At 46.9% G+C, this 18292-nt stretch overlaps 1 protein-coding gene across 1 annotated transcript; it reads left to right on the forward strand.

The window, feature by feature from the left end:
• The first annotated feature begins 11110 nt into the window (after positions 1–11110).
• On the forward strand, positions 11111–15175 carry ccn1l2 (cellular communication network factor 1, like 2). The gene is made up of 5 exons (XM_034136291.1): positions 11111–11451; positions 11801–12014; positions 12529–12891; positions 13246–13448; positions 14041–15175. The coding sequence occupies exons 1-5, from the start codon at positions 11383–11385 to the stop codon at positions 14380–14382; spliced, it is 1191 nt and encodes a 396-aa protein (XP_033992182.1). The 5' UTR covers positions 11111–11382; the 3' UTR covers positions 14383–15175.
• Positions 15176–18292: the final 3117 nt, after the last annotated feature.

Genomic DNA, 18292 nt, shown 5'->3' on the forward strand with positions numbered 1-18292 from the left:
TGTACATCCAGTTGTGGAAGACTCCACACATGACTCCAGTGTGGAACCCCACTGCACCCCCTGGTGGATCAATGATCCATTGCAGCTGGCTTCACAATAATTAAATTTATTTATCACGGGGGGCGGTATCAAGTCAGACTGGGGGCCGGCCGGCCATCACGGAACGTGCACGAACCAATCACGACCCTCGCGTTTTAAACTGTCCAAAATAAGACGCTCCATCTGTAATAGGTTTTGACAAACACTCACAGTGTGAGTCCTGCTTGGGGTTAGAGCATGCGAAAGCTGCTCTTTCCCCACAGGTGTCATGCTCATTATGTGCCCGGCTCCCTCTGGCCCTCAGACAGCAGAGAGCGGACGCTCTCGCTGCTGCTGCGGTCGAGGATGATTGGGCAGTCCCAGAGGTTTACTCTGTGGACGAGGCCCTGGACTTCTTGGATCCGAGTGGAGGGCACGAGTCGGACGACTACGCCCCCTCCATTCATGGATCACCAGGTGGTTCCCCCATCCTCTCTCTCCTCTTGGGTTCCCCCATCCTCTCTCTCCTCTGGACGGAGGAGTTTTCGGATGACATGTCCGGGGTGTTCTCCCAGGCACAGAGGGTCAGGAGTGACCCGATCTGGCCACGCTTCCCGCCCATTAGGAAGTACCAGGAGGGGGCGGCGGCGAACCCCAGGACACTGAGGGCTCCGGTATCCACGTACGCTCCCCTCACGAGGGTGGAGGGATTTACGGATAGGGGTTTTCCGACCGTGCCGCCTCTGGAGCCGAGCCTCACCACGTTCTTTGGAGTTAAGCAGGCCAGCACGGTTGCCGGACGGCGACCCATGCTGACTGCCTCCAGAGATCAGTTTGTCGCCCGACAGACCGACCGGATGCACCAGTGTGCTTACCAGGCGTCAGCGGCGGCCAACAACATTGCGTTGCTGGTGAATTCCATGGTGCGTATAGCTGAGCAGTCCGACACCATGTCCTCAGTGGAGGCTGAGGAGATCGGTAAGGCGGCCAGCACTGCACTTACCCTGAGCGCCGCAGTCGCAGTTTCGCAGGCGCGGATTGCGACGTGGGCGACTCAGGTCCACCGGTACCTCTGGCTACAGCAGGGATCTATACCGGAGGGTGCAGGGAAGGAGCTGATAGAGGCTCCAGTCAGTCCGGACGGACTGTTCGGACCTCAGTTCCACACCATGGTGGAGTCAATGAAGTCTGCATCGGAGCAGGCAGACGACATACGGCGTCACGTCGGATGGCTTCAGCCGGACAGACGTCCCCAGCAACAGCGGCGCAAGAATCGCCCTTCGGCGGCTGCGGGGGCACCGTCCCATGTCTCCGCTCCTCCGCCACAGAGACAGAGTCTCCAGGCGACGAGTCGGAGGGGAACGAAGAACCCCCGCTCCTGGTCTGCTCCTCCGAGGGAGCCTCCGAGAGAGCCTCCGAGGAAGCAGAGCCGAAAGTGACTTTTTGGGGGGGATGTGCGGGAGTACATTTTCAATAAAAATGTTGAAAATTCCAACAGTGTGTCTGTAGCAGCTGTTTCTCACATTTCCCCCACACTAGTCAGGCCGACTGTTGTTAATCTGTCGGTTAACAGACAGCAAGATTCGCTGCATGAACCAGCTGTTTGTAACCTGTCGGTTAACAGACAGCGGGGCTTGACGTGTAAACCTGTTGCCTCTGGCCTGTCGGTTAGCAGGCAGCACGGTTTTTCCTCTGTCCCAGGTGTGCCTGCTTCACACGGTCGTAATGAGCCTAGGGCTGTTATTACGCGCTGTGTGAATAGCACTGCACACACCTCCGCTCATTCCTCAGGCCGGGGTGAGATGCAGTGTGTGGAGACCCCGTCGCAGCCCTTTCGGGCGGGGCCCCCCTTGGGTTGCTTCACGAGCAACAGCGGCAAGGGCTCTGGCATGGCTCGTCACCATGACTACCACAGCATAACAAGAACAAGTTTGCCCGCTCTCGGAGCATTGCTCAGAGTAGCGGCGGATATGTTTGATGGACAGATGGATGAGCAGGCTGATCAGCAGAGGGTACTCTCTGCAATTCGCCTCCCCCCCCCCCGCAGTTCAATGGGATTCAGGAAACACTCCTGTCATCCCAAGAACAGTGTCTTGAGCTGCAGGAACTCCTGGTAAAAAGTGCGATTTCCAGAGTTCCTCAAGGGGAAGAAAATCGGGGGTTTTACTCCCGTTATTTTCTTATCCCAAAAAAGACCGGTGGAATGAGACCCATCCTCGATCTGTCAGCATTCAACAGGGTGATAATGAAAAGACCTTTTCATATGCTGACAATCAAACAGGTGCTGGAATACGTTCACCAGGGGGACTGGTTTACGTCAATAGACCTGAAGGATGCCTACTTCCACATAACCATAATCCCGAAACACAGGAAATTCCTGCGTTTTTCTTTCCAGGGAATTTCGTACCAGTTCAATCGACTGCCGTTCGGATACTCCCTGGCTCCTCGCACTTTTTCAAAGTGTGTGGAGACGGCTCTGGAGCCGCTTCACAGAGGAGGGATGAGGGTGTTATTTTATCTGGACGACCTGCTGTTGATGGCTCGATCCAAGGAGGAGGCTGCTTTACAGACGGTACAGCTCGTATCTCATCTGTCAAGCCTGGGTTTCATTGTCAACTGGAAGAAGAGCTGTCCTCTTCCCTCCCAGGTTATCGTTTATCTGGGAGTGGAATTGAACTCAGCCCTCATGAGAGCGCGACTCTCACAGCAGAGAGTGGAGAAAGTGACAGCTCTCCTCCGACGCATCACACCTCGCAGGGTGGTGACAGCCCTCTCCGTGATGCAGCTGTTGGGCATGATGTCAGCTGGTCACGTGGTGATCCTTCTGGGACTCCTTCACATGAGGAGACTCCAGAGGTGGTTTATTCGCCTGCACATCGACCCCGTGCGGCAGAAGAGACGCATGGTGTACATTCCCCCTTCCGTGGGTTTGGATTTAGCCTATTGGAAAAATCTCCACGTCCTGTCAGTGGGGGTTCCCCTGGGCAGAGTGACGTCACACACAGCGGTGTTCACAGGCGCATCTCTCGCAGGCTGGGGAGGAACGTGCATGTCGCAGGCAGTGGTGGGACAGTGGCCGGCTCACATATCTCTCCATATAAACGTGCTGGAGTTAATCTCCGTATGGAGAGTAATCCAGCACTTCGCCCCGTTGCTGTTCAATCAACATGTGTTGATTCGGACAGACAACAGAGCAGCGGCGGCATACATAAATTGCCAGGGAGGCGTACGATCAGCGTAGCTGCTGAGCACAGCCAGGCGGCTGCTGTGCTGGGCGCAAACACACGTACTCTCTATCAGAGCGGTGTATATTCCCGGCGTGTTGAACAGAGGGGCGGACCTCATGTCCAGAGGAGGTCCTCGCCAAGGGGACTGGAGCCTCCACCCCGAATTGGTCTCCCAGGTATATGGAGCAGGTTCGGGAGAGCGGAGGTGGATCTGTTCGCTGCACGCGAGAACGCGCAGTGTGCCCTCTGGTTCTCCCTGAGAACGCAGGACCACCCCCCCCTGGGCGTGGACGCGTTCGCACACAGGCCGTGGCCAAAGGTGTTGTTATACGCTTTCCCACCAGTCCCTCTGATCCCTCGGTTCCTGGACCGAGTGCAGGAGGAGAGACTGACAGCGATTTTAATAGCACCGGAACGCACGGGAGCGTCCTGGTTTCCATGCCTACAGCGGATGCTGTCAGGGAGGCCGTGGGAAATTCCGTGGCGCGAGGAAAATCCTCTGACAACACGCTTTCTACGGGGAGTACAGAGACTCAGACCGGTGTCACGCGCTTTGGCGCCTCAATGGGATTTGGCGTTGGTGTTACGCGCACTGAGTAAAGCTCCATTCGAACCTTTATATCAGGTCCCCCTGAAGTTCTTGTCAGCCAAAGTAGCTCTGCTCTTGGCATTAACATCAGCTAAAAGGGTGAGTGATTTGTCTGCTCTCTCTGTGGCTCCGTCATGCCTCCAGATCCAAGGAGATGGCAGCTCAGCTGTTTTGCGCCCTAACCCGGCTTTTATGCCAAAGGTTATCACAAGCTCTTTTAGATCAAGAGTGATAACTTTGGATGGTTTCTTCCCTCCTCCTCACTCATCGGAGGAAGAAGCCACATCTCATCTCCTCTGTCCCGTACGTGCGCTGTCATGCTATATTGCACGCACAGCCACGTTGCGTAGGTCCCAGCGCCTGTTTGTGCATCACAGAGAGCACTCAATAGGGCAGCCTCTGTCTGCACAGCGCCTGTCACACTGGTTGTGTGAGGCTGTGTCACAGGCATATGTCTCCTCTGGGGAGGATCCCCCGGAAAACATCAAAGCGCACAGCATCAGAGGAATTTCAACCTCTACGGCTTTGCACGGAGGAATGACAGTGGAAGACATTTGCACTGCAGCGTCTTGGTCTTCCCCCTGTTCTTTTATTCGTTTTTATTTGAGGGATGTCTCCCATTCCTCTCTTACTCATTCAGTACTCAGTGTCCTGTCAGATTGAGTAATGTCAGAGACTGAACGGTGTGCCCTCTCTCCTACCTGTCGGCACTGAGAGAGCTGCCCCTTTTTCCCCTCTTTTATCGTTTTAACAAGTGGGATTTTGTATCTCTACTTTTTAAATGCTATATTTCCAGGGACTGTGATGCTCCTTTACGCATGGGTTATTAATTGAGTAGATGTGTTTTTGTACTTCTGGTAACGGACGGACCAGTGGGGCGTGGACTACATCCTGCTTCGCCCTTAACCCAATAGCGATAGCCTTAGAGGGCGAAGCCTTATACGAAATAGAACTGGGGTTACGTATTGTAACCCAGCTTCTATGAGTATAGGCGCAGCCCTCTAAGGTTCGGGCCCCACTGGCTCCGCGAATAGCTGAAGAAAAGCTGTTTGTGTGGGAGCAGATTGACGGGCATACTTCCTATTTATACGGAAGTGAGACCGTAGGTGGGGCCCACGTCATAGGTGGGCGTGGATTAAGTCTGTCACTGCTGCGCATGCGCAGTGGGATTACCCAATAGCGATAGCCTTAGAGGGCTGCGCCTATACTCATAGAAGCTGGGTTACAATACGTAACCCCAGTTCTGGGGCAGCATAGACAGGTATTTTCTGTGTTAGAGTTTTACTCCCTACAGGGTGTACTTTAAGGGTTTTTGACTCTGCAGACCGTTTACATGCAGAAAAAGCTATAACACACAAGGGGACGGGTAATAACCAGAAAAGCATGACATGGGCCCTTAAAGATCACGGAGGTTTCAATGTGGTGTAGTGGATTTATTTAGAATATGGAAATCAAATCCTTTATCCTCTCAGAAAGAATGAAACAACGACATGCATGCTAACAAGAGTGGAATTGAATGTCTTAATGGAGTGTGAAACTGTAGAGAAATTAGTTCCTTTGTGCAGGAAAGTGATTACTGATAACATAAAGGAAGCTTTCTATCTGCTAAGCCAGCCTGTCATGGTCATCCAAATGCATCACACTCATGATATAATCTGCTCACACTCATCCATGAATTCTAATACTCAGCTGGTGGTGAGTGTGTACAGTATGGACAGTGTGTTTGCAGGGAAGGGAAACCGTGGAGGATAAGTGGGATGAGTGATGACTGCAGTGTCCCAGGTGCTCTTTAAGTCACTAGCATGAGGAATTTGGCAGAGACGTAAACTGTGGAGGCCATGTCATGACAGCTTTCACACACACTGCTAATACACAGCTGATTCCACACTGAGCATACATGTTAATTTACCTTGTTGATACTCTTCTTGTATCTGCGATTTACAGCCGACAAGGCTGGGCCTGATGAAGTCATAAAAAGACTGCAGCGTTGTGTCTGTGGATCAGAAACGTTAGGATAACCAGAGTAAAAGTCTGAAGCCGTAGAGAGCGCAGTGTTCCTCTCACCTGGAAATAACACAAGTGTTGGACTGATGATGATGTCATTCTTAGCATCTCAGCAGTGAAGGAGCTAAAGGTGATGCACTCTGAGCCTTCTGCAAATTAGCTTTAATAATAATAATAATAATACATGACATTTATATAGCGCTTTTCCTGGTGCTCAAAGCGCTTTACAAGCAAGTAAAACTAAATAACAACAAAAGTAAAAAGTGCTAAGCTACTGTAGGTGGTAGTAGCGTATATTGTTGTGTATCTTATATTATAGTCAAAGATATGTCGGTGTTTGGTGTAATTGCATTAGCTGACTTGAAGTTAGGATTGTAAGACTTTTCCTGTGCATTTAAACACAGCAATGGCATGAACAAGTGTTAACTTTCACTGAACATAGCCTATTGTTGGTGTTCAATACGCTCAAAAACATATCAGTGATTAAATTAGAAAGGCATATGAGTCGTTAAAAGAAACTTCCTTAAACATTTAAATTCAAAATTAAACAGGCGAATCCAAGCGGCTGAAAGCATGTCTTTGCTAGTGTGGAACTGCTAACCCTGTGTCACAGAGACAGCCCCCCCCCCCCCCCCCCCCCCCCCCCCCCCCCCCCGCATGCTGCACACACTTTGTGTTAACCTGAGGGCTGAAAGAGTGACTCAAATGTTCAGCAGGATTCTGTCACAACATTTCAAGAAGACCTCAGTGAGAGGGGTCTTGTCATGTCTGGGGTAACAAAGTGAAAGCAGATTGAAGATGAGTCTAGATGTTTGGTCTGCATAGAAACAACTTGTTAGATAGAAGCAGTGAATGTTCAGGCTGTTGATGGTTTCAGATGTCGGGCTGAGAAAACAGACGGGGGGCTCAGCCTGATGAATTGCCGCTGACTCCTGACCTCCGTGTGTTTTGGAAATGTTTGCCTGGCGGACAAACAATGGTTGGCACACGGCCAGGCTGGAGGCTGCCAAACTGGCACCCCCACCACCCCTACCACCCCTTCTCCACCCCCCCTCCCGCTTCTCCATTAGTCTCCGACGCAGCGTGGCCAGTGCACACATCCTGCCTTTGTGGGCCAGGAATCCTAAGAATCCAGACTGCTGCCCAACAAGGTGCTTCCCCCCCCCCCCCCCCACCATCCCGGTGGTTCCAGCTTGCGGTCGGGGTCTGGGTGGCTGATGTGGTTGGATGGTGTGCTCTCTCTGCACACAGTAGCATCACAACAACACCTGCTCTCAGGAAGTGAGCTGTGTGCAGCGACTTTCAACTTCAGTCTCAGTGTTTGAAGAGGTTTTCCAGTTGGGCTGTGGGGGGACTAAGGCTAGTGTTTTCTTATGTTTAAATATGACTTTTTAACGGCTAAAAGTGTGAAAGTCGCTCCTAAAAATGACTTTCTTTTAAAGCTCCCATGTCATGCTTTTCCGGTTATTACCCGTCCCCTTGTGTGTTATGAAGGTTTTTATGCATGTAAACGGTGTGCAGAGTCAAAACCCTCAAAGTACACCCTGTAGCGAGTAAAACTCTAACACAGAAAATACCTCCCCAAAACGCCTTGTTGGAGATACGTCACTGCCCATTTGAGTCTTCCATTTAGTTCCGGGTACCGCCTGATGTCATGCGGTACCCGGAACGAAATGGACCAATCCCGAAGAGCTATGGCCACACCAGCAGCGGCGTGTTCCTCCTCCAGAGGTTCGAAGAACCGGCATTTCACAGACGAAAGCTTCCAAAAACATTGCCCAGTTTGAGGCCGGATATGCACAGCTTGTTTGGACCGTTTGGAGCAGGGGAAGATCTGGGTATACAACCTGTAAGTTTGCATTGTTATTTGTGTATTTATCAAACAAGACTGTTTAAATGTGTAAACTGTGTTGGACTGCTAAGCCATTGACACAGTGCTAACTGTGCTAACTAAGTTGCTAGAGTTTCCATATATCAACTCTAATATCAGCAGATGGCCTTGCATACATGTATCTCATAGCAGGAGAATGTCTGCATTCACACACAAAATACCTATTGACAGTATACTGCGGGTGATTTGCCGGTCAGTCGCGAAACGTAATTACATTATAGCTGGCGTAGCGATCTAACACACGGAGCTTGAGCTAGTTTTGGTCAGAAAAACATTTTTGTGATGCTACGTTGCTAGCGTTTAAATATATCAACTACAATGTCAGCAGATGGCCTTACATGTTTGTCATGGCAGGAGAATGTCTGCAGTCACACACACGGAATACTCATACAGTATACTCCGGTTTACCGTACATTGTGACCGTACATATACTGCATGTAGCTAACGAGGCTAGCTGTATGCTAGCGCAAAACAATGTATTCATGCAAGTTACATTGTATGGTAGCAGAATACCCGTATACGATTGCAATTATAAACACGTTATTGCTAGCCTAATATGAACCACTAGCTTTTGTTCATAGTAGTTTTATTACACTGCATTATAGTTGCCTTTCCTCCAAGCTAACGTTCATATCGTGTTAGCTACCAAGGTAAACAAAGCTAGGTTAGCATATTAGCAGGCAAGCTGTTCATTACACAACTACTACTAACGAATCTAAAACAACTAAGTTTCTCTAATATTTTGTGATTTGCATTTGATTTCGTCCAGCCAGATCCTGGCGGACAATCCATGACGGGGAAGGGATTCTACTACTACTGAGGCCTCGTGCTAAAAGGCACCGCACCGCACCGGCTGTGCGCAGGCAAGAGGAGGAGGAATGGATGATATACCGTGTATATATGTATATTTATGTTCATTTTGTACATTTCTAAAAATAAAGTTTAATGGAAATACTTAGTAGGCCTATCCTTTCTTCCCTGAATTCATATATAGCAAACCATGATTTGATTTCTCATCAAACAGTAGTAGTTTATAACGGGTAAAAATAACTTACTCTTTGTTATGAGAGTAGCTCGTAGGCCACAACGGAAAGACAAGGAGACATACACGAGTTTACAAAACCACGGCACATTTATTGTGGTAAATGCAAAGATAGGTGGTTGAGAGGATCGCAGAGTTAGTCTTCCTGCAGCCGCTTTGGAGAGAGACTGGGGCCGTAGTGTCCGGAGGTGTCCGTGATCGTGCTGATTAGCTTCTTCAGCTCCACCCCATCGTAAGACAAAGGCCCTGGGGCCGTCACACTCTTCTATAACAACAGTTAAAAATATATATGTATATAAAATATACCGCTGTACCGACGCCATGATAAGACTGATGTTACGCTGAGAGCAGCCGGGAAAAGCACTGACATGGGCGCAGCCTCTCTGGTGGTTGACTAATCAGAACGAGTGGCCGAGCTGACCAATCGGAGCACACTAGGCTCACAGGGAGGGGGGGGCAAGAGCTCCAACGAGTCGTTTAGTGGAGAAAGTGAATACTGCTGAATACACATGCTTGACAGAGATGCTGTATGCGAAACCAATGTGAGTTTGGAAAATTGCACAGTATAAATCTATTTTAGTATACCTCAACAATGTAATTATGATCAGTGGAAATGGCCATGACATGGGCCCTTTAAAGCTGCATTCTAAAGGAGAGGATAAGGGATATATATATAAAATATATATATTTTCTCCCAGTTTTAGACACTTGGTGAATCCAAACCAAGATAAGGTTAAAATAGGTTTGTTACTAAACTTAAGTAACATACTTCAGTATGTTATAGGTTTGTTGGTAAACTAATGCATACGCTCATGTTAAATGAGTTAAAATAGGTCAACGTTGCCTTTTGGTTTCATACGGGACCTGAACAGCAGTCTGCCGTCCGACCCATTCATCCACCGTGATTAAATATGGTTCCTCTATATGGACCTGCATTACTCCAACACTTTATAGCACCTAAAACATATTATAAACAATATTCTACAAATCAAATCATAAAGTGTGATGAACACATATAACTATTTTACAACTATTTTACAACTAGGTTCCCTTCCTAGCTCTCTGGAGTATTTCAGCAGCTATTTTATACAAGACAGCAAACAGACTTGTTAGAGAACGTAGGGGTACATTTATCCTTATTAGCCGTTTATTTCCAAAGGGAAGTAAATGGCTAATAAGGATAAATGTACACCAAATACAGAGCTAAAGGCTCAGTGAGTAATGGACCTGAATCAGATGGCCAGATCAATGCCTGTAAGCAGCCATAAGAAGTTTTCCAAATGAATCTCAAAAGTGTGAATATGTCAATGTTGTGTTCAGCGATGGGTTTCAAAAGTAGTGTCTGCAGATTGAAAGAGAAACTTCACAGCAGCTTCTTTTCTATTTCCTGCACTCAGCTGGCTACACTGAGGTGGCCGAGTCCTCGAAGGGTGTGTCAGTTAAATCACTGCAGGGGGGGGGGGGGGGGGGGGGGGGGGGGGGGGGGGGGGGCACTGCTACAGCCCAATGCATTGATGCAGCTCTTCAGCTATTGCATATAGCATATCTTATATATTTCTATATAATTGAACTGTTGGGAGTTTGAGCATTCATATTCCCTTGACAACTTGGAACCATGTTGTACTACAGTGTTTCCTGATCAAAGGTCCCACAGACAGGACCTGCTACTTCTTCTGTAATTATGCTATGAGTTATCATATTCATATTCTGCATCATATTCATGATATTTTGTAACTATGATATATACATGTATAAGTTACTTTTGTTTCGAAAGATCTGTGTATTGTCTACAGACTGTGAAGGATGCACCATGTTTTTCAGGGAGACCTTCAGCAGCCTTATCAAATGTGCCAAATTACATCTCCCATGTTTCACAACAGCACAAGCCAACGCTTAATGTGCAGACCTTCCTGCTCTCCAACAAAACACTTTTTACGGGCTCCTGGGATGACAATGGGAATGCCGTTTTTCCTACCAATCATGGGAACCTGAGGACAGGCCTGTGTTTCCTGGAATGCAGCCCATTCGGAAAGAGATGGAGGGAACACAGGATGTCCTGAGCACGGTGTCCCGCAGCAGCAGGGAGGACAGAGTGGAAGACTTGTTCACAGGAACATCACCACTTCCTCTGGTAAACACTCCACCATCACGGAGTGGGATTCCCCACCTGAAAGCTGCTTTCCATTACTACTGTCCTAGGTTCTCAAAGCCTGACGTACAGTTTGCCAGTCCACAATAACAACGTGATCTGAGGATACTCTGTCAGGACTTCATACCAACAAACAGCAGCACCTCCCTCTGGACACTCCAGCTTTCTTGAAGGGGAGAGTCAGTGATATCACAGCGGGGGCGGGGGCATGTGTGTCTATAAGTAGTTGGAGAAGGCGCTCTGTGAGTAGAGCTGAGCTGACCTGTGCCAACAGCAGCACACTGTCGAGCAGACGGGTGTACCTCTGGTGCACAGACTACACACTGTGGATACATTTCATCCTGGAGCTGACAAAGCAAACGTCCTTCTCTCTGGACTTTGGACGGTCGACCTGAACATCTTCTAACTTCTACAGTTCTTTATACCTTTGGAAGGTTCTACCTTTTTGTCCCTGTATTCAGGATGCTCAGCGCTGTGACCCTGCAGCAGATCCTCTCCAGCCTGTTTGTGCTGGGCAGCGCTGCAGTGATGGTGAGCATCTGCCATGTGGCTCTGATTTCTCTATTCTCTTCAATCATTTCTCTGTGTGAAATTTGATATCGTTTAGTCATTATATTTAATATTAATTGATGTAAGAATATTAATTGATATAAGAAATGTATATATGTCTTATATCAAACATCAGACATATGTTTTGACAAATATCTTTTTTAAATGAATTCTAAGTTCCTGCTTTATTTGCTAAATTCTGACTCTATTGTCAGAACTCAAATACATGTTCACATGGCACCATCATCTATATTGGATGAATTGTCCTCTTATATATTTTGAAGCACACCCTCTCCTTGTCTCACATGCTGACCTCTGACCTGCTCCTCAGGCAGACAGTGGGTGTCCCGCTCACTGCTCCTGCCCCCCCTCGCCCCAGCCCTGCCCGGCGGGCATCAGCTGGGTGAGCGACCGCTGTGGCTGCTGTAAGGTCTGCGCTCGGCAGTTCAATGAGGACTGCAGTGCCACCCAACCCTGCGATCACATCAAGGGGCTGCGCTGCCACCTGGGGGCCGGAGGAGACCCGGAGAGGGGGCTGTGTCGAGGTGAGTGGGGGCACATTGTTAAGCTATAGTCCAAAAATGGCTGTTAACTGTGTACCGATGAAGATGTTATAGTGAGTAAATATACATTCTCTGCCCCGCCCCCTATACTTAGGCCACGCCCTCATCCATAACTCCTGTCCCTTGAACTTGTGTGAGGTCCTACGCATTCAGCAGAGTTTTCTGAGGTTGTGTGCTACAGGAGAAGTACATTTAGAGCCAAATTGAAACAGGAAATAGTAACATTTGTATTGACATTTATAACAATTCTAATCATTGAAAGGTTTCACCTGAAGATGAGAGACAGCAGAGACGATTGTCCCACAGAAAATCACTGACAAAACCAGAAAAACATTTTTTTTTATGAGTTTATGTACAAACACATGCTTTGTCATTCTATGAAGTCAAAGGGCTCTCCTCTCAACTGTGTTTCCTGTTCCTGTTTTTGCGTGTGTGTGTGTGTGTGTGTGTGTGTGTGTGTGTGTGTGTGTGTGTGTGTGTGTGTGTGTTTTGACAGCGGAGGCCCAGGGTTTGCCCTGTGAGTTCGGGGGCCGGGTGTACCAGCATGGAGAGGACTTCCAGCCCAGCTGCGAGCACCAGTGCACCTGCATGGACCGGGTGGTGGGCTGCATGCCCCTCTGCCCCCCCCAGGTGCCGCTGTCTACCTGGCGCTGTGCGCGACCCCGGCTGGCCAGCCCGGAGAGCGGCTGCTGTGAGGAGTGGGTGTGTGACGACAACAACCACATCGATGAGGAGCCAGACGAGCCGACACACACCTCCCTGCCAGACAGCCAGCGGCCCCCCAACCACATCAGTGCCCTGCTGCAGGCCCCGCTCCAGCCTTGGCACCGAGCTGCCACTGGGAGAGCAACGTTTAGAGGTAAACATCACAGCAATGCTTCTCCTGATGCCCACATCTAACACTGACCTGGTCTGAAGGAGATGTTTCACGTGGAGGCAGGAGAGGGACCAAACGTCAGACTGCCTGAACACACAATTTTCTAGAATATGAAACAGTTGCATGGTTAATCAAATTCCAAGAAAAACTGGTTTTGAATCCAACTGATTTCAGAGAGATATTAAACTTAAGACTTCTCACACAAACCTCAGCTTTTGGGGCAAAAGATAGCACCACATAAGGATCATATAATCCGGGAATAATGAACAAACGGATGACAGTTTTGTTTATTGTTTGATTGTACCTCATTGCCTTTGCTATTTGGCTTTCCAACAGAGATGGTGTCCTTTCCCATGTCTGAGGTGTTACCCCAATCCAGCTGTTTCCCACAAACCACAGAGTGGACCGAGTGCTCCACCACATGTGGGATGGGCATCTCGAGCCGAGTGACCAATGACAACCGGGACTGTCAGCTGGTGAGGGAGAGCAGACTGTGTCAGGTCCGGCAATGTGAGCCTCAGCTTTCTGTGGCTAGCAAGGTATGCTAAAGAAAAACCCAGGAAGGATGTTGAGCTAAGTGTTTGATTGAACTATCCATCCATCCCATTCTCTTCCCAACACTGTTTATAAAGCTACCCCTGACTTCCTTCTTTGCTCATAACGGCCACTCGAGTTTGCTGTCTAACAACAACAAAAGTAATAGTTGTCATTAGCTGCTTGCACAGACTACCTACATATCACCTTCTGTTAGTCAAAATGATATTTTCTTTAGGTGAGTCCTTGCTTATTATCGCATTTAACTATAGTCATTCATTTTTAACAGCAGTATGCAATAGCATTGCATTTGGAGACATATTTTTGGGATTCTTGCATCCAACAACACAGAAAGATTACATTTTCAATATGTATCTGTAGCGTTCTCTTTTGCCTTCAGTCTTTGTTTTGCTTCCAACACCTTGACATAATAATGACATCAGAAGAGCAAGCGTCTTCTCAAGCGTACTTTAGGTGAGGTCATTTTCACATAGTATGGAAAATGAATAACCAAACTAATGAACATAGTTCCTTCAGGATAATTCAACAGAAATCTCATGATGTCGCATTAAAGGTGGCTCTGTTTCTTTCATCCAGAAGGGGAAGAAGTGTCAACGGACTATCCGCACCCAGGAGCCGGTCAGAATCTCCTTCGCTGGATGCTCCACGATACACCGGTATCGGCCCCGCAGCTGTGGGACATGCAGCGATGGCCGCTGCTGCACCCCCTCCCTGTCCCGCACCGTGCGGCTGCGCTTCCACTGCCCCGATGTAGAGGGCTTCTACAGGAACGTGATGTGGATCCAGCGCTGCAGCTGCACCACCAGCTGTGGTCCGTACATCGCTCCCTCCAGCCCGGCAGTCAGCCTCCACAACGACATCCACACCTTCAGCCCGTCAGTCAGCCTCCACAACCACATCCACACCTTCAGGCGCTGAGGCTCCACCCCCCCTCGCCTGGCACACTGGTGAAAGACATTGCACCAGCCCTCCCTAAATCCACAACCTGCCTGTCAGCTGGGTGTGCTCCTGCCCCCCCTCTACCCAACTCAGCAAAACACTCGCTTGCACTTTAAGCCCCCTGCCACAATGACATCAGTTTGTCTACACATGAGGTGTGTTACAACAGTACGCTGTTAGACTGTGGCCAGAGAGCTTTCACTGAAACTCCTTAACTTAATTATGATGTCCTCTCCACAGAGGGTGATGGTTTGTCATATAGACGAGGATCAGTAGTGATGTAAACTATGGACATTTTAAATAATGATGAAGAACTGAATGACCAAAGACATATCCATTATTGACTATAGTGGCTGTGTTCTCTGTTGCCTGTGCTTTGTGTTACAATGTTTCCTACACATGTCCTGATTGTGTGTGTGTGTGTGTGTGTGTGTGTGTGTGTGTGTGTGTGTGTGTGTGTGTGTGTGTGTGTGTGTGTGTGTGTGTGTGTGTGTGTGTTGTTAACTTCCATATGAGATTGCTGAGACAGAGATAGATTCAATATATATGTATATGTATATGCTATAGATTAAAGCATATACAGACTTAACTCTTATTGTGGAGTGGTAAATTCCAAGGATCACCTCATTTTTCGGGGTGTGATTTTATTTTTCATTTTGTACATAGAATTCCTTTTTTAAGTAATGAAATGATGCTATATATTTAAGACTTGTCATACACGTCCATTGTCTTTAAACAACTGCACATCAAATAAAAACGTATCAACCTGAAATGTGTCTAATGACTTGGCTAATGTTCCAGTTGATGAAATTAGAATATGAGATTTCTACTTGTTTTTTGACACTTTCGTTCTCTAACAGAATGCATCTTAAAGCTTGGTTGGATAACATTGGAGAAACCTCGTTTTTTTTAAAACCATTCACCTCAAAACCCAGCCCAGTGTTGCCAGCTCTTTTCCAGTGAAGACATTTGTATTTGTATTGGACCTTAAATGTATGTAACATCAATTGGTTCACAAACCAAAATAAATACACAGGACTGAAAAAAACAAGAATAACTTAAAAGCCAAATTAAAGTGTAGTAGGGTATTCAGTTGGCCTTTAAAGGTATAAATAGATTAAATACTATTAAACTAGCAATTAACAAATACAATGACCCATGCTGGAAAGGAGCAGATCAAATAAAACTAGAGAATGCAATTCCTGAAGAAATTGCTAGTGGGAATGCTTATGCTGACGCTAAACTGCTATGCTGAAATGTAATGTGTAAGAAGAAAGTGAAGAATTTAGATTGAAATGATACATGAATACTGGGGGCTTGAATGTGTGATGAGTGAAGAAAATAAAGTAAAAAGGCTTGGAAAAGCAGCAGAATATTTGAACTGCAAACTTTTGAACTAACTTGATGGCGAATGATCTGTCGCCATGGCAACGGCATTTGATGACACCCCATAATACGCTTAGATGCGTTGATGGCTGCATCGTTACCAAACCTGTGAAGTTTTAGGCCGTTTGGAACATTTTCACTGAAGTTATGAGAAAACCGTGTTTCATGGCGAGCATTGTGTTGCCATGGCAACGGCATTTGAAGAAACCCCATAATTGACGTAGAGCTGTTGAGGGCTGGACCGGTGATATACAAGCAAAGTTTGGGGGACGATCCGACCGTTTCCATTGGACTTACAGCGACATCGTGCTTCATGGCGAGTAGTCTGTAGCCATGGCAACGGCATTTGATGACACCCCATAATACGCTTAGATGCGTTGATGGCTGCATCGTTACCAAACCTGTGAAGTTTTGGGCCGTTTGAAGCATTTTCACTGAAGTTATGAGAAAACCGTGTTTCATGGCGAGCATTGTGTTGCCATGGCAACGGCATTTGAAGAAATCTCAAAACTGTCTCGTAGATGTCTTCACGGCTGGACTGTTAGCACACATGTGAATTTTTAGCACTTTTTGAAAATGTTCATAGGAGTTAAAGGGACATCATGTTTTATGGCGAGGGATGTGTTTCCATGGAAACGGCATATGGTGAGATTTCAGATTTGGCGTATAGCTGTTGAGGCATGGACCGGTGATATACAAGTGAAGATTGGGGGACGATTGGACCGTGTCCATTGGACTTACAGCGACATCGTGTTTCATGGCGAGTGGTCTGTCGCCATGGCAACGGCATTTGATTACACCCCATACTACGCTTAGATGCGTTGATGGCTGCATCGTTACCAAACCTGTGAAGTTTTGGGCCGTTTGGAACATTGTGTGTGAGAGAGAGAGAGAGAGAGAGAGAGAGAGAGAGAGAGAGAGAGAGAGAGAGAGAGAGAGAGAGAGAGAGAGAGAGAGAGAGAGAGAGAGAGAGAGAGAGAGAGAGAGAGAGAGTGTGTGTCTGTGTGTGTGTGTGGCAGAGAGAGAGAGAGAGAGAGACTCTGTGTGTGGCAGAGAGAGAGAGAGAGAGAGAGAGAGAGAGAGAGAGAGAGAGAGAGAGAGAGAGAGAGAGAGAGAGAGAGAGAGAGAGAATGAAATGAACAGTTAGAACTGACTGTTATCAGTTGGACTGATGACATCGTGTTCAATTACACAGGTGTTTATAGTTGAGCTAATGAGATCAAAGGTTTGCATTGTTCTGAATGAGAGATAAACCTCTTACATGTATAAGTTAACAAGTAAATTATATATAGCTGATGTAATTTAATCATATTATTTCATATTTAAAATAAGTCTTAATTTTTCTGTACTAATAAAACAATATGTTTTTTAAATGAACAAAAGCATGTTGTATAGATTGATTCTTAACAATATTAGTGTTCTAATCTTAATAGCTGTGATCATAACAGTTTATATTCTCCTTCTTCCCCTAAACCTGCCCAGATGATGTCCCACTGACCCCAGGTCAGCACCTCCAGGTCCAGCAGCACCGTGACCCCCCGCTCTGCTGAAATACACAATTAAACATTTTCTATGACCTATTTTTTGTATTAATAAAATTAAACTGAAGACAGTTTAATGACCTAGAGATATCCTATTATTCCACTGCTTATGTACACATGTTGACAATAATGGTTAAAACCTCAGTAAATGAAATAAACAATGTGTTTAACAATTACAATTTAATATAGTATTTTCATCTTATCACAAAGTAGAGGTAAGAATATATCCATCCTCTCTCTGCAGCTTCATGTCTTCTATTATTATAACTTTCATCATTGAGACAGAGGAAATCAATCATGTTATTTAACATCATCAGCAGTAAAACAAATATCAGCAAAAGTGTGTTTATGGAGTTGTTTATTTGTATTATATGTGCAGCAAGTATATAGAAGCAGTTGTTTGGGGAATCAGACAGACTCAAGCTATAATCGTTACATATCTATTAAAAGAAAGGACACATACAAAATCTAATTCTGAAACTAAGACACAAGTCTGTAGGACGGCAGTAAGCAGAGGTCTGGGTGGAGGATGTTCCTGATCGCCGTTTTGCTTTCTCCAGCACCACGGGGTGTCCAGGTGGATGGCAGCTCTGTCCTGATGATCCGCTGGGGTTAGGGGTCCTTCTCCAGCACCACGGGGGGTCCAGGTGGATGGCAGCTCTGTCCTGATGATCCGCTGTGCACTTTTCAGATTAGGGGTCCTTCTCCAGCAGATCCATTTCTCCAGAATTGTACTAATTACAGAGAAAAACAAGAGAAAAAAAGTTAATTAATCATATTAAACACAGGGTTGCAGAAGTATTATTGCAAAATGTAACTAAGCATTTCAGACAAACAATCCCTAAAGGATCATTTAGTGGGAATGCTGATACAGCATTCCAACTATATGTTATGCTACGGACAACATTTTTATTATTCCGCCGATTATTTTGTCCCTCTTCTCCTCCCACATTCAACATCGC

The sequence above is a fragment of the Trematomus bernacchii genome, unplaced genomic scaffold (assembly GCF_902827165.1).
Source record: "Trematomus bernacchii unplaced genomic scaffold, fTreBer1.1, whole genome shotgun sequence".
Taxonomy (NCBI): Eukaryota; Metazoa; Chordata; class Actinopteri; order Perciformes; family Nototheniidae; genus Trematomus; species Trematomus bernacchii.